At 39.2% G+C, this 20,418-nt stretch overlaps 2 protein-coding genes across 2 annotated transcripts in view; one reads left to right on the forward strand and one right to left on the reverse strand.

Moving 5' to 3' along the window:
- Window positions 1-20,418, reverse strand: part of acvr1bb (activin A receptor type 1Bb) — an 87,772-nt gene that overhangs the window by 45,529 nt on the left and 21,825 nt on the right. The gene's annotated exons all lie outside the window — the stretch shown is intronic.
- Window positions 5,092-17,785, forward strand: LOC127959157 (protein-glutamine gamma-glutamyltransferase 5-like). The gene is made up of 15 exons (XM_052558164.1): window positions 5,092-5,180; window positions 5,407-5,586; window positions 7,413-7,655; window positions 9,032-9,150; window positions 9,235-9,363; window positions 9,446-9,623; window positions 10,168-10,303; window positions 12,980-13,083; window positions 13,334-13,573; window positions 13,662-13,694; window positions 14,183-14,230; window positions 14,333-14,539; window positions 15,662-15,825; window positions 16,165-16,301; window positions 17,263-17,785. The coding sequence occupies exons 1-15, from the start codon at window positions 5,174-5,176 to the stop codon at window positions 17,411-17,413; spliced, it is 2,076 nt and encodes a 691-aa protein (XP_052414124.1). The 5' UTR covers window positions 5,092-5,173; the 3' UTR covers window positions 17,414-17,785.

Here is a 20,418-nt window from a genome sequence, read left to right on the forward strand (position 1 = left end):
CATGCCTGAGAGTAAAGCAATTTCGATTCTCTGTATGTATGTACTGTACATGTGGAAGAATTTACAATAAAGCAGACTTGACTTGACTAAATACCATTAATGTATTTCCTAATATGTGCAGATGCGGTCATTTGGAAAATACAGTATTTTGTAATCCTCCTACTGAATGAGTGTGTCATAGTTATATCTCTATGCAAAATAGGAAGAGCACAGGAGTGATCTGGGTGTCACCCAACCAGGCCCGAAAGCACTGCACCTTCTGCACACAGTGATCTCTTATATCTGTCATGATTTATTTAATATTCGCTCTCACTGGTATGAGTGAGTGTGTGTGATCTCAAACCATTCCGTGACTGCATCATGATGCTGTGCTTTGTAAATCCGGACTATTTAGTCTTTATTTAATGTAGGTTATTAATGCACTGAAATAACAGTAACATTATTAGTCATCTATGAATCGCATGAAACCTGATAAGAGCATTCTGTACTTTACCTCAGAAAAGAAAGACTGCATAGCATTAGTCGCATTCATTTTGCATTAAGAACATTTTTTTAAAAAAATTGAGGAAATGTTTAAGAACCATTAAAATAAAAAATAAAAAAATCATCAAGAAAATTTCACCATTGCCCTACTGTAATGCAAAACCAACCAAAAAGTATATATATATATATATATATATATATATATATATATATATATATATATATATATATACATATCAAAGTTGTTCTAAAACCAATTCAATAGCCCTTTTTGTCTTATGAAAACTCGAACGAAGCATCAGTCAGAGTGGGATCCATAAGCAGGCTATAAAATCGCGGTCAAACAGGCAATGGTCACACACCAGCAAACACAGTGAAAGAGGGTAAACACACTCGTTGTCAGTAAACAGGCTAAAAGTCGGGGCAGGCAGCAATGAATCACAACTCTGACACAAGAAAGATAATCCAAAAGGCAGGCTGCAAAGAATCATAAACGAGGTACAGACAGGGTCACAAGAGGCAGGCAAAACAGAAAAACACTCAGAAATGCAAACAGCAGTAATACAAGACTTCGCAATGAGATGGAAGAAACATACTGTTTATGTAGACTAGCTGATGGGCTACAGCTGGGCTGAAGGTGAATTTATACTTCTGTGTCGAACATATGCCGTAGGCTGTGCGTCGGTTTTCATTTATACTTCTGTGTCGACGTGCAGTCCACGGGCATGTTGCTTGTGTTACCTGCCGACCAGGCAAAAGCTGAAGAAGCAGCTATACATTTTACCAGTATCAACAATGATGGGCAGAGGACCCTGGTCACCGGACACCTCCTCTCCCTCCTCATTTGGACCACCTGCTGGTTTCAGTAGTGATACATGGAAAGTACAATTGGAGAAATATAATAATGATTGGGCAGGACAAGGCGGAAAGAAACAGGTGTGATTTTTCTAATAATTTTAAATGTACCCATGTATCTAGTTCTGAGTTTCTTGCATGGCAGCCGAAGATGTAAGACTTTAGTGGATAGCCACACCCACTGACCAGGACTGTACTCTGGAGCAGGACGGCAACCATGATCAGCCTGTTCTCTCTTCTGAGTAACCGGTCATTGACTGCCTGGACATTAGTGGTCCAAGGATGCACTGAAAGGGAGTCAGACCAGTGGAGTGTCACTGAATTGAATTCTGAGCATACTTTGCCAAAATCAGGTCCAATTGTTCTGATGTTGACAGTAAGACTGAAGGAAATTTCGGTTTGATCATTTGATTGAGGATGACAATGTGACCAGGGACGTTGTGGAATCGGTAGTGGTTGGAGCAGGCTGGCTGGTAGTTGATGCAATTGTTTTTTTAATATTGCAGGTTTCACATTGGCGGACAAACGTGATGGTATCTTTAGATAAGGAGGGCCACCAAAAGCATTTTTGCAGGAGATGGATGGTGGCGTTACCGGGATGACCAGAACTGGGCAGAGAATGAACGATGTTCTAGGACTCGATTATGGAGGATTTCAGGGACAATGATCTTATTAGGGGGCATTCAACTGACACTTTGGAGTGGGCACTGGCTTGTACAATTTCAGTAATGATATCCCACTGGACGGGAGCAACAATGAGGTCGGGGGACAAAACGGTTTCCGGAAGTTGTGGAGATTGGTCGGGTTCATATGATGGTCTGGATAGAGAATCAGCTTTGGTGTTCTTAGATCCAGATTGATAAGTGACTACAAAACTGAAACGAGTGAAGAACAATGACCAGTGAGCTTGCCTGGGGTTGAGTCTTTTAGCGGTTCTCAGGTATTCATTGTTCTTATTATCTGTCAACACTGTGAATGGATAGACCCCTCGAACCAATGTGGCACTCTTCAAAAGCTGCTTTCATGGCTAAGAGTTCCTTATTTCTGACATCATATTTCCTCTCTGCTGCCCTTAATTTTCTGAAATAGAATGCACATGGGTATAATTTAGGAGGTGAACCTTGCCTTTGAGATAAAACGGCACCCAGACCAGTATTAGAAGCATCTACTTCCACGATGAAGGGAAGTTCAGGGTTAAGATGATGTAGAATGGGGGTGGTGACAATTCACTGCTTAAGCTGCTCAAAAGCTTGAGTGGTTGTGCTGGGCCACTTGAGGCGGTTAGCTCCCCTTTTAACAAGGACATTAAAGGGTTAGCAACAGAACTAAAGTTCCTAATGAAACGTCGGTAAAAGTTGGTGAAACCAAGGAGTTTCAGGGTGGATGGTTGTGACCAACTGAGAACTGACTTTACCTTATTTTCATCCATGGTGACTCTTTCAGGACTAATAACGTACCCCAGGAATGTAATGGAAGTTCTGTGAAACACTTCTCCACATTATCATATAGTCTGTGGTGGATGATTTGTTTGAGTACAGCTCTGATGTGTTGGATGTGTTCTTCGATAGTTTCTGAAAAGATCAGAATATCGTCAATGTATATAATGACCATTTTGTTGAGCATGTCTCTGAATGCATCATACATGAAGGCTTGAAATACTGATGGACTGCTGACCAGGCCGAAGCCAGGACCAAATAGTCATAATGCCCTGTACTAGTGGAGAAAGCAGTCTTCCATTCATCCCTCTCTCTAATGCGGATAAGATTGTTAGCACTGCGAAGATCGAGTTTGGTGTAGTATTTGGCTGTTCTCAATTGTTGACCAGAGGAAGGGGGTATCGAAACTTAACAGTAATCCCATTCAAACCTTGGTAATCAATGCATGGCTGGAGACCTCCATCTTTCTTCTGCACAAGGAAGAACCCAGCAGATGCAGGTGAAGTAGAAGGTCATATGAAGCCCTTGGTTAACTCTTCCTCGATGTACTGCTTCATTACTTCGATTCACCCCTTAGGGGGTGTTGTACCTAGAAGTAGGTCAATGGCACCATCGCAGACACAATGAGGTGGCAATTTATATGCTTTCACTTTACTGAATGCCACTGACAGTTCTATGTATTCAGGAGGGAGGTTGAGATCATGGGGTTTCTCCTCTGAAACAGTAATGGACCGGACAGACAGAGGTGAGACTTGAGCAAGACATTTATGGTAACATGAATTATTCCAGCTGGTGATCTGACCTTGACAGTGATTTGACGGCCATTTACAGTTATAGTTAAAAGGTACTGTAACACACAGATCTATATTACTCGGTAGGTGCTACGAGTATTTGTTCTTCGCGATCTGATGAGATTGTCAATCTGAATGGTGAGCTTGATAAATGTATTCAAATCACCCCCCTCATCATGGCAGGCCAGCTTAGACTGTAGTTCATGATTTAATCTTCTAAACAGTACTTTAAACATGTCATCGACCCATGAAGTCTGAGCAGCGAGAGTATGAATAGTGAGAGCATATTCAACCGCTGTCTTTTTCCCTTGAGAGAGTTCTAGTAGACGATCACTAGCATTCTTTCCCTCTTTACGGTGGTCAAAGACTTCACGGAACTGTTGCAAGAATATTTTAAACGACGAATGGTACCAACCACTGTGATCCACTCTAATGCTTTGCCAGTGAGTAAAGAACAAACAAAGGAGATCTTACCAGCCTCAGTAAAATACAGCATGGATTGTTGATCAACAAACAGTGATCACTGAAGTATAAATCCTTTACACTTCATTGGATCACCATCAAACTTTACTGGGAATGCTAGATGAGGACTCCCTTGAGATAGTAACCCGACATTTGTGTGTAATGGAAGTGTTAGATGGTGTTGTTGCGGTCTCTGGTGGAGAAATATAGACATTCTGGAATGCTTTTTCTAATTCCTCCATGATGGTGTGGGTGTGCCGCAAGTTGACTATCCTTAGTAGAAAGTGCTGAGGACAGGAGAGATAGCCGCTGGATCTTGGGGTAGCGAAGTCTTCTGTTACAAAGCTTCACTTGAAGTGAGATCCATAAGCAGGCTTTTATTAAAATTGTGGTCAAACAGGCAATGGTCACACACTAGAATACACAGTGACAGACGGCTTACACACTTGTTGTCAGTAAACGGGCCAAAATCGGAAGAGTGAACCACGGAGTTCGACTCTGTGACAAAAACTTTGATTAACTTTTTTGATCCATTTGAATTGTTGACTATTATATATATATATTTATAGAGAGAGAGAGAGAGAGAGAGAGAGAGTATGCAAAAGCCTCTAAGTGGTGTTTGAAATGTTCTATACATACTCATATATAATAAACACATATAGATAAATACAAATATGGTAACATAATAATAATAATCACATTCAAATCTGAGTTAGAAGTTATGAAACTGATTATACTGACCACAGATTTGCACATTCAGTAACTTTATGTCACTTTTTTGAAGGTGGAGGTCCTGTATTATAGTAATGTCACACCTACTTTGGACTAATTATTCATTTGTAACTGGTTATACTGCTGGTGCTATGACTCACTGATGGCCACATCACTCCCCACACTCTTCACTATTACAGGGAAAGCATCATGTTGCTGTGATTTCGTTTAAACTTCTCTTAACAGGTCATGTATGTGTGATTGCGTAATTGTTTGAGGTGTTGGTTCTACTGATTGTAACATTTGGCATGTATTGAATTCAAGTGAATGTGTTCTGGTGACTTAAGCGGAAAGGGAGAGGCAGATGGATGCTATATAAAAGCCCAATGAACTGTGAACCTGAATCAAGCATCAAACCCCAAACAGCTGCATATCATGGACGGTAGGCTTTATGTTTTTATTATTAGCATTTTTACTGGTTTACTAGCAAGGAATTGTGTTGTTACCAAAAACATAGTATTTGAGTTATTTTGCTATTTATGGCTTTATAAAGACCTTATTGTCTCTCTCTCTCTCTCTATTTTTCTATCTCTCTATCTCTCTCTCTCTATCTCTCTCAAAAAATGCTTCCCTGAGAAATAATATCACATTTGCTCATTTTTACACAGAGTTCAAGGTTCGAACTGTCGACCTGCAACGGGTGCAAAACCAGACTCGCCACAGAACCGAGGGTCTGAGTTCCAGCACTCTGGTTCTTCGGAGAGGACAGACCTTTACAGTGATTATCAACTATGATGGACGACCATTCGATCCACTGAAGGAAAAACTGATCTTCCGAATTGTTCTAGGTATGTTTGTGTGCTTGTGTGTGGGTGGGTGTGTGAATAAAAATTGCAACCTCATCTCACATCACCCTCCCTCTATTATGATGAAATTCATCATTAATCATTAATTAGTCAGATCCAGAGTGACTTTCTACACATTTTTGCTATAGAAATATGAACAACTGATGTAATTATTTGTCGTACTTTGACAAAATTATGATGGCTATGAAAAGTTAAAGATGAAACGATAAAACAATATATTTAGGTTTATTCCAATACATGCAATTGTAAAAGTAGTTTGCATTTTATTATTGATAAACTATTATAATTTTTAAAAAATATTTTACATTTATTACTATTATATATTCTGTTTTACTTTAATTTTAGTTTTAGTGTGCAAGTAATTTTGTTGCGTTTTGTAATTTATATGACCTTTATTCAAAATGTCTGTTTTTTTTTTTTGTTTTTTTTTATAATTTAAATATAAATATTGCCTTTGAAAATTATTTATTTATTTATTTATTTTATTTTTCTGTCACAGTTCTTCGATTCTATTGGAGTAGGCTACTTGATTAAAACAAAAATTCTCAATTGCATATTGAGAAACCGGCAAAATACCTGAAGCTGATTGATATTATTTAACCCATTTAAAATAACAATATAGTATAATGCTATTGTGAATTCACAATAGCATTATGCAGTACATGTTTATATATTATAATATATGCGCTTAAATTATTTAAATGCGTGTACATATGTGCATCTCACAGCGGCTCCGTTCGCAGTAAATGCTGCTCCACACGAAATCCATCTGTGCATATTGTTGTGGGTTTACCAAGGCGGCAAGGAAGTCGACCGTAGGTTGAAGTCAGCTGCGAGCTGCCATCTTGTAGCAGAACTTCACTTGCGTTAGCATTCCCATTGACTCCCATTCATTTTGGCGTCACTTTGACAGCGAATAACTTTACATCTGAGGCGTTTAAAACTCTGTTTGTCCATTATTTATTTCTAAAGATACACGACAATGTATAAAGGGTTCCATTACCTTCTACGTTACATTATGGCCCTGTAGAAACAGTTTTTGTAAAAATAGGCTAACGATTGCGTCATAACCACTCGGCTCTCTGTCGCATTACCGTACAGACAGGAGGAGAAGCTCACAGGCAATTAACTTAATATGGCGTACTGGCGTTACATATTAAAATACTATACAAAATAATTAATCAGAATACTTACTCCTGCTCACTCACGCAAAGAACTCCCCGCTCAAGCTCGCCGTCTCTGCAAGATTAACGATGGCAGTTTGCACGCACAGCTACTAGAAGATTTACATCTGTCAGACAGGTTGCTGACGTCGTCAAGCTTCGTTTGAGTCTGCGTGTCAGAAACGGAAGTGCTAAAAAACGCTAAAAATGGGCTTCACTTGTCTCAATTGAGTTCCAATGGGGTCGCTGTGTCCATTTCTTTTACTGTCTATGGGTTTACCTTATTCTGGGAACGCAACGTGCACCATTGCAATTTCAAAATAAAAGTCTAAACTTTAGCTCTGAGTTTACATGTTTTGATGTCCACATATTCAATAAATTACAGTGGCTGTAGGCTTTCTATTTTAAAGAAATGGCCGGATATGATATATTAAGTAGACATTTTATTTATTATTATTTAAAATGGTGAGATTTTTTATGGTTAATTTCCTATAACTGATGAATAGCCATGGTATAAACTAAATACATTAAAAGTCAAGATACAAATAAAATGAATTGCTTTATGGTGAAAACTAATAGTATTTTACTTCCAGAATCCAATTTTTGTGCTCTGTTCTGACACCCACTCCTATCTCCTCTCGGCAGGTCCGATTGCTGTGGAGGTCCCGGTCTCCAGGTTCGGACAGCCTTCTGCGACTCAATGGACCGCAATTCTGGAGAGGAGCGTCCCAAACCCGACTGGACCCCGTGCTCTTTCAGTATCGCTGTCCAGCCCTGTGACTGCTTCTATCGGTGTCTACACACTCCAGCTGAGAGTCGAGACCCGTGTGACTGTGAAAACACACTTACTCGGCCAGTTCACACTTCTCTGCAACCCCTGGAGCCAAGGTGAGCACGTAGGCCTCGCTGCGTCCTGCAGTGGAAACCCACCCACATCCAAGTGTGATGTCGAAGCCACAGTCATGCCAAATACAACCCCACCCCTATCCAATACATCACCTTGTAATTCCCCATCCCTGTATCGGGGAAACCCGGAAGTAGGTTGAAGCAATTTACGGCAGTTTCAGGGTTTTGGCTAGAAGGGATGCTAACAATAAATTACATTTTTCTACAAATTAGATTGTGTTTTATTAACATCTACACTAGGGGGACCCTTATTGGGGTTACATTTATTTATTGGAAATGTTAACCTCTCACCCCCTCATTAGAAGTATGTAATGAATGCAAAACACCATCCAGATAATTTGTCATTTAGGGTATGCTTAAAGAATATATATTTTTTATCAACAGGTTCTTCAAGGTCTGCTTTGTAATATTAGCAAAGGTTTTGTTCACTGTTACGCTTTTGACTGTTTCTGATAACCATTAGGCCATAACTGCCCCTTTTTTCTCCACTAGAAGTAGGGGCAGTTGTGGCCTAATGGTTAGGAAGTCAGACTTGTAACCCCAAGGATGAGGGTTTGAGTCTCAGTACTCAGCAGGAAATTTAGGTGGGGGAGTGACTGTACAGCGCTCTCTTCCACCCGCAGTTATCACGATTTGAGGTTGACACTTTACAACAATGGCAACTTCTTTGTTATTTTTAATTCCTAAATGAAGATCCTGGTACCTGAGCAAACAATGCAAATGCAAGAAAGAGGTGTTGCGCAAGAGCACAATGGACTCCTCTCTAAGACTAAAGAACAAATGCAGTTCGTTATGCAGATCTTCAGAGAACGCCAAAATCTGTTTCCGGGTCCCTGCAAAAGTACTTTGATTGAAGGATCATCATAAATATCTAGATCAGTTCAAAGTTCTCTCTCTTCACTAGTACAGTAATTTCATTACAGTAATATTCTGTTTTTAAGTCTGCAAGAACTTTGTGGCTGAAGGACATGTCAGACTGTCATCACGATCTAAATCAGATCGCAATTGATGATTAAAAGATTTTAAAGTTGACAACAATGTAAGTCTTGGTAAAGACCAAAGATTTTATTTAATTTTTTTTACTTACTGACATGGCAAACAACATTTTCATCTTCTTTTTTTGTAGTCTTCCTAACGATAGTTAGACTTATCTTCTTATAGTTGTTTAATGTGTCAAAAATTTAATCGTTGTTCCTGTGTCAAAAAGATTGAGTATATTATGTATCTGGACATGGACATGGCTTTTGATGTCACACTTAGATCTGGGATGCATAGCCTCTTTTCACATATTGCTTTCATTTATTGTCTTTACACAAAGATCGCCAATAAAACAAACAAACGGTTGTGCTTTTCTGCAGCTGATTCAGTGTTCCTGCAGTCTGAGGATTTGAGGACTGAATATGTCATGAGTGATATTGGCCTGCTGTTTAAAGGCAGCCCCGGGAACATCGTCTCCAGACCCTGGTCATTTGATCAGGTGAGATGTTTGACCATTGACTGACAGCTCAGCACTGAACAACGGCTTCACTTTAACTCCTGTCATGCAAAAATGTGTTTTCAGTATGAAAAAGGGATACTGGACATCTGTATGAAATTGCTGCAGGTGAGTCCTCAACATCAAGCAGATATGGGTAAAGATCTACAGAACCGCAGTAATCCGGTTTACATCGGCCGCGTGATCTCAGCGATGGTGAGGATCTGCTCTCATTCTCTCCTCTCTGCTCTCTCGATCTCTCTATGTATTAATATAGTCTCTCTGTCTTTCTAAACAGGTGAACTCTAACGATGATAAAGGGGTGATAACTGGAAACTGGTCAGGTGACTACAGCGGTGGGGTCAACCCTTCAAAGTGGTCCGGCAGTGCAGATATTCTCAGGATGTGGGCAGAAACACAATTCAGGCCTGTGAAATACGGACAGTGCTGGGTGTTTGCTGCTGTCATGTGTACAGGTGGGACAATAGCAGTCATTACATCCAAAAGTCTGGGGTCAGTAAGATTTCTTTTGTAAAGAAATTAATACTTTTATTCAGTAAGGACACATTAAATTGATCTAAAGTTGAAGACATTTCTAATGTTAAAAAAGTTTAAGATTTCACATAAATAGTGTTGTTTTGAAATATTTCTGGAGCATCAAATCATCATATTAGAATGATTTCTGAAGGGTCATGTGACACTGAAGACTGGAGGAATGATGCTTTGAACACAGCAATAAATTGCATTTTACAATATATTCAAATACAAAACAATTATTTTTAATTTTAATAATATTCCACCATTTTCCTGTTTGTACTGTATTTTGAGAGCAAATGAATGCAGCCTTAGTGACAAGACTGTCACCACATTTTTGAAAGTTAGTGTATGTGCTTTAATGTGTTAATTCACTCAAACATGATAAAACTTCACCCTTTGGGTGTAGTAGTCCTTTAATGGGTCATTGGTAATTTTATTAGTGCTACTGATTATCAATATTAAATGCATTTGTTTGTGTAATAGTAATGAGAGCCCTTGGCATTCCGACTCGAGTCATCACCAACTTCAACTCCGCTCACGACACAAATGGAAACATGGTGATTGAGGAATATTACAATGAGATGGGGGAAAAACTGTCCTTCAGCAGGGATAGCATCTGGTGAGTTACGCTTAAAAGCTAAAACATCTCTGTAGATATAGAGCTAAAACATACATTAATGTACATTAGATTGGCATCGGTAAGATTTTTCATGTTTTGGAGAGAAGTCTCTTGTGCCTACCAAGGGTGCATTTAATTGATCAAAACAGTAATATTGTGAAATATTATTATGATTTGAAATAACTGTTTTCTATGTGAATATATTGCAAAAAAAGTTATTTATTCCTGTGATCACAGATGATTCCCTTTCGAAAGGGAACTCCATGCTGCGTCTTCTAGAGGGTGCTATGGGAACGCTGTCAGCATGGCCGGTGTCTGAAGCATAAACTAAATAACGACAATGAACTTGACATTGGTAGGCAGAAGCCTTTGATGTATGCAAATTAGCGACTGCGGATATAAAAGGGCACCTGTAGAACACATCATCCTTTGTGCATTTGTTGTGAGCGGTTCTCATTGAGGAAGCTCCGCTCTCGTTTGTTCCTTTTTTCGAGGGAATTGGGACAATCATTTGCACCCCACGGCAAGGGGCCCTGCTTCTGCTGAGGCAGCAAGGAGACTGAGATCATGGGGATCGCAGATGGAGTTCGCTGACGAGTTTGAGGGCGAGGTTAATCTCCCGCACTCGCCGCGGGCTGACGAGGGTGAACTGCGGGAAGAAGTGCTGTCTCTTCTTCAGATCGAGCAGGAAGTGCTCTGTTGGCTTCTAGGATTTGGCTATAGGATTTTTCATAGCTTTCTCAGACAGCCTGCTTGAGGTTTATGGAGCTGCTGGAGGTTATGGGGCGTGCTACTGCTATGTTAGATGTTCAGTGGAAGCACGACACAGAGGAAGCCGCTCACAGCAAGCTTGATGAGTGGTTTCTTTCTGGAAATAATCCTCCAGCCCCAGTCCTTTTCTGATCTTCATAATGATAAACCATATTCATATATCAATGTCAGTGTACTAGTTATGCTAACATCAAGAGTATGCGAGAGCATAGATATACATCAATGCCTATATCGAAGAGAAGCTTGCGAGCTATTACTCAGATGGGGTAACATCTACGTTGAAGGCTCCGGCCCTGCCATCCAGGCCACTGAAAGAAAACATATCGCCTGAATGGTAGGACATACGCGGCAGCAGGTCGGGTGGGTGCTGCCTTGCATACAGTGCGGGCGTACCAGGCTGATTTGCTGAAGGACCTAGACCAGGGTCAGGGACTCTCCCTTGAGGTGGTAGCGGAGTTGCACAACACCACAGAACTGGCTCCGCCTATGCAGTAGTAGGACTGCTCTTTTAATTGAGCCCCATTAAGTGCCTTTTGACGCTTAGTGAGGCCAGGTCTCCTCCTTTTAGAGAGTCTTTATGCCAAGGCCTCCACTCCTAAGAGCTCCCCTGCCAGGGTTGAGTGTTGTTAGGTTTCCTCTTGTTTTAGAGAGTCATTCTGCTGAAGTCTCCACTCTCCATTGCTCCGCTTAGACAGTACTTTTGGTAGGTGGGCTCCTCTTCTTTTTGTGAGCCTCACTAACTGTCTTTAGCACTGAGTGTAGTCAGGTCTCGTCTCATTCTAGTGAGTCATCAAGCTGAGGCCTCTACTCTTATGAGTTTCTCTAAGAATGCTAGGCTTCCTCTTGTTCAAGAGAGTCATTCTGCTGAAGCCTACACTTCCCAGAGCTCTGCTTAGGCTGTAATGTGAGTAGCAGGCTCTTTTTATTTGAGCCTAACTACCTGCCTCTGGCATTGAGTGTAGCTAGGTCTCCTCTCGATTTAGAGAGGCGTTATGCTGAGACCTCCACTCTTAGAGCTCCAGACTCTGGCGGGTGAGTTAGTCTGTGATGATTGGAGCTTGAGTCTGCCGTAAAGCCTAGCGGTTTTGCTAGTAGGGATGCTGTTCCTCAAGTCCTGACTTGGGGAAATGGTTACCTAGGAACTTATCGCTCAGCATGGTGATATTGGTAAAATGTTCCCATAGTGCCCTCTAGAGGATGCAGCATTGAGTTCCCTTTCAAAAGGGAACATCTCAGGTTACACATGTAACCATGGATCCCTGAGAATAAGGAACGAGACACTGCGTCTCTGTGCCATGCTTCAGTATAATGCCTGTGTCTCCTCAGACAATAAAGCGGATAATGTGTTCTACTGGTGCCCTTTTATGACCACAGTCACTCATTTGCTTACATCATAGGAAAATGTCAAGTTCGTTGTTGTAATTTAATTCATCCTCCAGGCGCCGGACACGCTCACAGCATTACCATAGCACCCTCTAGAGGACGCAGCGTCCCGTTCCCTATTCTAAGGGAACCATAGTTACATGCTTAACCCCAGACAATTTTCAGAATTACTCCAGTTTTAAGTGTCACATGATCCTTCAGAAATAATTGTAGTATGCTGATTTACTGCTCAGGAAACATTTCTTATTACTTAGAAACTTTGAACTTATGGAAAGAACACCATTTCTCTTTTTTAACATTATAAATTACTGTCACTTTTGATCAATTTAATGCATCCTTCCTGGAAAAAAAGTATAGATTTCTTATAAAAGTATAGAAAAAACTATAGTGCTTAAATGTTTTTCCTTATACTTCAGTAAAAGCATCTTCAGGCTGCAGTGTACAAATAAACCTGAACTGAATGCAGTGGAAAGGAAAAAATAATTTCTCAGGATATCACTAAAAGTGTTTGCTCTTTTTCAGGAACTTCCATGTGTGGGTGGAGAGTTGGATGAAGAGGCCTGATCTGGGTCGAGGTTATGACGGATGGCAGGTTCTCGACCCCACGCCACAAGAGAGGAGCGCAGGTCTGTCATTAAAAGTGACTTTTACAAGGCTAACTCATGTAGAAAAACTGTTGGAAAGGCCAGTTTCATATAAACTGGTTTATACTGGTTAGTACTGGTCTGGTGGGCCAGTTTAATTGTAGACTTTGTTTTAAGACCTAGTGAGCTGCCTACATAGCATGCTATTCGGTTGCTCCATTTTATTTGTATTTTTTTTTTTGAGCTGGTATTTTAATGATAATCATGTTTAAACATCAATACTCTATCACAGGAATATTCCGCTGTGGTCCTGCTGCTGTTAAAGCCATTTATGAGCAGAAGGTGGACGCACAATATGACGTGCCATTCGTTTACGCAGAAGTGAACGCAGATGTCCGTGTAATGATTGTCAGAGATAGGACAGTATTATCAACCAGCGTCGATAAACGCAGAGTTGGAGCTCTGATCTCCACCAAACGTCCAGGATCTATGATAATGCAGGACGTCACTTCTGAATACAAAACCGAGAAGGGTAAGAGAAAGAATGATTAAAAAAAAACAAAAAAACTAAAAAACGTTAAAAAACCATTTTATACAAAATCTCCTTCTTTCACATTTAGATATGGTACCATTTCGTGCAGCAGGCGGTATTGGTAAGTTTTTTTTAGCCTTCAAATGTTTAAAGCTGAAGTATGTAATTAATTTTACTAGGATCAGCATCACCAAAAAAAAAAAAAAAAAAAAAAAAAAAAAAAAAAAAAAAAAAATGAATGGTTGTTGTTAAAGACAAATGAAAAGTTTCTGGTGTAGGATTACATTGCCACTGTTTTCCTTCAGTAAATTTCTCACATGATTACAATGGAATGGCAATTAAAACAATGAATTAAAGGTTAAATGTACAGGTAGTAATACTGAAATAGTATTTTCTTGTAAAACACACTTCAATAATCTTGCTTATAACTCAATAAAAAAAAATAATACAATTCTTGAACACTTTGAGGAAACACTTAACATAAAAGCATGCATGTTTTTTTGCATGACTAACTGTTAAATTAACTCTGTGTCAACTAATCAATTTTGAGAATATTTCTTAAGTAAACATTTCAAAATAAATGTTTTTTTTTTGGGTTATTCATCTAAGCTGCTCGAGGATACACTTTTGGTGATGAACGTACTATGCCAAGGGAGGGTAAGTTCTAGCATTTGTTTCTCCTTTTCTCATAACAACTGCTCTTTTGTTTGTTTAAGTAATATGATTAAATACAATGATCTAACATGTAATTTCTTGTAGATTCTAAGGGTGTTGCAGTTTCTCTCCAGCTTCTGAAAGCCCCTGTAGTGGGAGAAAACATTTCTTTTAACGTCATAATCACTAACAATGAGGCTGCTCAGAAACTGCTGAAAAAACATGTGAATGCTCAGAACAAGGAGTATAACCGCAATCCCACTGGAAGCTTCTGGGAGTCTCATGATGACGTGAAGATCGGCCCGAAAGAAAGTAAGAGTCCTGCAAAAATAGCTTAAAATGAGTTTCAAATGTACTTATAACCAATATAATCACAACCTGTATGTGTTTTACGTATTTATTCTGCTGTAGGAGTGGATAATATGACAGGATTATTATGATTTGCTCCACAATCTTTTCGGATTATTTTTCATGAAAGATTTTGAGAAACAAATTTCCCTGTTTAAGAAATGAAGCCATATAAGGTAACAAAACAAATAAAAATGACAAAGTGCTGATTTTACGTTCAGATGATTGGATTTAAATCTAAATTGATGTTAAAATCTATTGTACACTGACAAATGTACACTGTACACTATATACATTATTAAAATGTGAAGTCTCTTCATCATCCGCAAAACAAGCCAAAACCTATCAAAAGTTAATCACAATCTCTTACTGTTTCATTGGACTGCCAAAATATTTACAGAAAATTGTAATTTAAAAAACAAAGAATCAGTCCGATCATGATGCTATATGATTCATAATACTAATTTCATGATACAATTTTTGTACTAAATGTTATTATAAATGAAAAGGAAGTTTTCAAAATTTGAAGCAAAATCAGAACGGCCTGACTTTAGCTTTGTAAAACTATACTACATTAAACATATTTGTGCAAAACAAAAACATCACATGGGCTAAATGAAAATATAAATTCACTCTCTGACAGCAGATGGCGCTTTTGGAACAGCTGTTATATAGCGTTTCCTTGGTTACCATTGTAAACAAAGCAGCACCAAGGCAACATGAAAAATACATATAAAAAACTTATGAAGACAGTCAATTCCCCTCAGAAATACATTCATCTAAATTCCCACCCCCAACTGTATTATGATTCGTTTAACATCTCAACTGACTTGAACTGTTTTTATTGATTTTCAACCGGCTCTTCATGCATCGTTACGTCATGTGACCAAAATGTAGTATAATGATACATGAAATATTTATCATGGAATGCATACTGCATATAGTTTATTTAATACGCAGATGAGTATTACATTGCATGCATAACAAAATTCTTTTACTTGCAAATAAAAACGTCCATCTGGACCACATGATTTTTTTTTTTACCACAAAAACGTGGTTAAATTGCTGTTTCTTGTACTCCACCAGCTGTGACTATAAAACACGAGATCTCCTTCAAGGAGTACATGCTGAAGGAGACTGCAGAGGATTCTCTGGTTAACCTGGCTGTGGTTATTGAGGATGTGAAGACTCAGGAGAGAGTGCTGGCTTCAGAAGAGTTCAACATCCGCACCCCTTCCCTCAATATACAGGTATATGCTGACCCAACACGGACATTTATACTAGCTTCAAAAGAAACATGAACTCCTCTGCCCTTGACGCCCTTTGTAAAAAAACAAAACAAGATGTTGATTCGTGACTAATTGAAACCATTGAAAATTTATTTCTACTTAAAGACATGCAATCATAGAGATTATGTGGGAGATACTTTGGTAACACCTTATAATGCATTATCTGATCTCATTAATAATTGTGACCACAGTTATAATTTATTATTATAATACTTATCTTTTCATTGTTACACCTTGATAATATATAATGCATTAAAGCATGACAAACAGGTATTTAAAACAATTAGTTTTTTATTCCAGATTCAAAATGAGGTCTCTGTCATCATTAACACACCACAAGTGGCCACGGTGATCTTCACAAACCCATTCAACGTTGCAGTGAGCGGAGAACTGACCGTATCTGGTTCAGGACTCTTGGAGGAGAAGGCTCAAATGAGGTGTGTAACACGTTTTCCCAAACACTTCCCTTTTAGTCAGATAACCCCGCCCCTAAATGCACACCATTGGTTGATACAATGCATCAGGCTGATCGGAATGCTCAAATAAACAGAACATTAGTTAGAAAGTATCACAGTCAGAGGCACACTACGGTTTCTGGGCCCCTTGGACATCATATACACTCGGACCGCCACTTTCCTGTGCTGGTGTGGGGGATGCCCCCCTCTGAAGAAATCATGTTTCCCTCTTGGGGGGAATCGTCTGGCACTTAACCCCCCCTTATGGCACCCCTGGTCACAGTGTAACAGAAGTATCAAATTTCAAATGTATCTGCATCATTAGTTTGTATAAGATAAATTATTTTAACATCCAAAAATGACACACAGTACCCTTTCATTTAATCAATTTCTGCCCCCTTACATTTCTCTAGTAGAAAATAAGAGTTATTTAAGTTCCCAAGTGCCAGAATTTACTATAGTGAACATAATTCTATAGCAATGAAAGTACCATAGTAAATCCAGTTTTTTACTATAGTAAATCCACATTACCTATCACAGTCATTAAAAAAGTAATTAACAAAATAAAGAATCTTGCACTGTTTAAAATAGATCCCATATACATTTATTTTAATTTTACAGTATTAACTGTGGTTATTATGAAAGAAGCTATGCGTGTCATGATCGTTTTAGTTCAAATGGCTGATTAGTGATTCTGACGGGCCTCGAACAGTCGAGCTCATACAGTTTTCAGTCAGTGGGAGGGGTTGTTCCTTAGATTTTTGACATGATTATCTTTGACATCAGTTTCACTGCCACAGTTTCCATTAGAAGTATCAGGAAACTCTTGTTAGTCAGCATTTCTGAAGCACTTCTGTAATCATAGGCATATCGGAGAAAGCCGTGTGACTTAGCACTATGATATACACATCAAACTCTAAATGTCCTATGTTTTATATTTCAGGATTACAATCCAACCCCGAGAAACCACAAAGAAGCCCGTCAGTTTCAATCCCAGGATGGCGGGGGCCAAGATGCTTTCTGCTAATTTAGTGTTGGAGAATCCTCCCACCATCCTGCACGGATTCAAGACCATCAATGTTCAAGCATCTTAAGAGTCACACACCTTTAGAAATGATTGTGAACCCTCATGGAGTGCTGCACTAGTGGTTGAAACACATTTAGAATTAATTGCTTTGTAATCCTTTTTTATTTATGTCACTGTGAAATCTGACTTGATTCACTGACTTGTTTTCAAGATTATTTAGGCACAAGCCTGAAAATAAAGCATATCCAAGCCTTATCCATGTTTGCTATCTGTTCACATGCATTCTCCAGCAGAGGGCAGATTAGTTCAGTCATTCACAGCAAAGACTATCAGCTTCATATTCTCTCACATTATTAATCATGGTTGTTAATTATTATTAATTGGTTGTCCCATTATTAATGGGAATTGGTAACAGATATATATCTAACCATTATTAATTCGAGATACACTTAAGAATTAAAATTACATAAGATACTAAGCCTTGTTTTATGGAAAAATATCAAAATTAAGTGAGTTTTGCAGTAAAGATAAAATAATATCCACCATAGAGGTAAGATAAATAATTCATTTTCCATTTGAATTCAAGTTTTTTTTTTAGGTCGCATGGCCTTTGTGTAGAACTCCTGTGCCATTAATCACCAGGTCTTCTGAGCAGGCCAAAAGGTGTTTTTGACACCGGATTCAAATCGTAAGAATTAAAACGACAACAATGTCAGAGCCAGAAACACCATAAAAACTCCAAAACTATTCTATCGCCGTTATCAGAATCAGAATGAGCTTTATTGCAAGGTATGGTCACACATACGAGGAATTTGTTTTCATGACAGAAGCTCCACAGTGCAACATAATGACAGTGACAAAACAAAAAACACAAAATGGAATAAAATAAATAAATAAATAAATAAATAAAAATACAAATTGACAATGTATGTACAGGTATATTATGTGCAAAAAAATTAAGTGTACGCTAAGTATGTGTGTTAGATAAATAAGTGTATGTATATATAAATATAAATAAGTGTATGTATATATAAATATAAATAGTGTAGTGTGTTCCACAGTTTTTTTCAGTTGTTCATTAGATGGATTGTGTCTGGTCGTTCTGGTGTTCAGAGCTCTGTAGCATCGACCAGATGGCAACAGTTCAAAGAGGAAGTGCCCTGGATGTGAGGGGTCCAGAGTGATTTTAACAGCCCTTTTGCTCACTCTGGATAAGTACAGTTCTTGAATAGATGGGAGAGTTTGGGAACAGATTTAGAAGCTGAGCTGAACCAGACAGTTACTGAAGTGCAGAGGATGGATTCGATGATGGTGGAGTAGAACTGTTTCAGCAGCTCCTGTGGCAGGTTAAACTTCCTCAGCTGGCGGAGGAAGTACAACCTTTGCTGGGCCTTTTTCACAATGGAGTCAATGTGAATGTCCCACTTCAGGTCCTGAGAGATAGTGCTGCCCAGGAACCTGAATGACTCCACTGCAGTCACAGTGCTGTTCATGATGGTGAGTGGGGGGAGTGCAGGGGGGTCTCTCCTGAAGTCCACGATCATCTCCACTGTTTTGAGCGTGTTAAGCTCCAGGTTGTTGAGACTGCACCAGACAGCCAGCTCTTTTACCTCCTGTCAGTAAGCAGACTCGTCACCGTCCTGAATGAGGCCGATGAGTGTGGTGTCATCTGCAAACTTCAGGAGCTTGACAGAGGAGTCCTTAGATGTGCAATCGTTGGTGTACAAGGAGAAGAGCAGTGGGGAGAGGACACAGCCCTGGGGAGCTCCGGTGCTGATTGTACGGGTGCTGGATGTGTAATTGTGTTTCTAAACAGTGGAGATGATCGTGGACTTCAGGAGAAACCCCCCTGAACCCCCCAGATTTGTAAGATTGATGTAGGCATTTTTGTGCGTTAAGGCAATTGTGTCTTTGGTTAAAAAAAGCATTTTGAACACTTTCATAGCACATCCGGCTAACGTTAGACATCCAAAAGGATCTTCGTTTGTACATTCTATAAACTCTTTTCTGTATTTCATACATCCTTCACGTAGCAAAACAACGTCATTCTTACAGTACAAAGCTAACTGCTTTTTGAAGTCAAACACCTCTCCTGCTACTCCCTCGTACCAAGAATCAAATTTCACATGTTCAGCGTCAGACATCATCTGATATCCATATTATTCTTTTGACTGATACGGGCCGATATAGTTTGCATTCTGCAAGCGATTAAAATGATGTGGAAAGAACCCTTTTTTGCTGGTGTTTAGGTTTAAAGCAGAGGTAATTTCATAGGCAAGAAGCTATAGCTGTCGATGTATCTCTGTTTAAAGGCTTGGTCGTACATGTAAACAAGTCTACAGCATTGCAGTATGATTTTTGGAGTTAGTCCCTGACTAGTAAAATACTCGAGCAATATAAAAGAGTAAAAACCCGAAGAATTGTGTGCGATAAATGTGAAACCCTCAAATTTCGGCCGTCTGAAATGCTTGACCATCTGATCTACACAGTCTACCCCTTCCGCCGAAAACTCTTCCCCAGCTTGCGTTGCAACAGTGCTGATCTTCACCCATCAGGACTTCAGCGCAATGCAAACATCTGGATGGCGCACATTTGTGCATTAATAGCTTATCACCTTACCATTTTTTTCTGTACTGTCTGTAACATTTATCACAGTATTTTATGCTATCACACTGAGACTTCGAACCATCACTTTTTGTTTGTTTATGCATTTCATAACAGAAATCAGATCTACAATATCTCAAACAATCATCACATTGCAGTGGGTTTCTTGGGATGCGTGTAGCAAGACATGCACCTTGCAGAGAGAGAAAAAACTCACCAGCTAATAATCTGGAAACCGTAACTGGAAACCGTAACAATCTCGTTCAAAATATCCTGTAAAAATATACTATAAACTGTAAAATCATCGGTTGCTATTAATTATTTAAATTATATGTTAAATTTAAAGTTGTGCGAATTTCTACAGCATTAAATCGAGGTCTTGGGACAATTGTAAAATGACCCACACTACCTCCTTCTCTCACTTGTCTATCTATGTAAGGCTGACTGAGACCCATATCTGGAGCTGTG

The sequence above is a fragment of the Carassius gibelio genome, chromosome B6 (assembly GCF_023724105.1).
Source record: "Carassius gibelio isolate Cgi1373 ecotype wild population from Czech Republic chromosome B6, carGib1.2-hapl.c, whole genome shotgun sequence".
Classification (NCBI taxonomy): Eukaryota; Metazoa; Chordata; class Actinopteri; order Cypriniformes; family Cyprinidae; genus Carassius; species Carassius gibelio.

What these genes read in the sequence shown, in the direction of transcription:
- LOC127959157 (XM_052558164.1), top strand. An exon ending in TGCTGCTGTCATGTGTACAG is followed by an intron (nt 9,624 to 10,167) that starts GTGGGACAATAG and finishes TTTGTGTAATAG; the next exon opens with TAATGAGAGCCCTTGGCATT. An exon ending in ACGTACTATGCCAAGGGAGG is followed by an intron (nt 14,231 to 14,332) that starts GTAAGTTCTAGC and finishes AATTTCTTGTAG; the next exon opens with ATTCTAAGGGTGTTGCAGTT.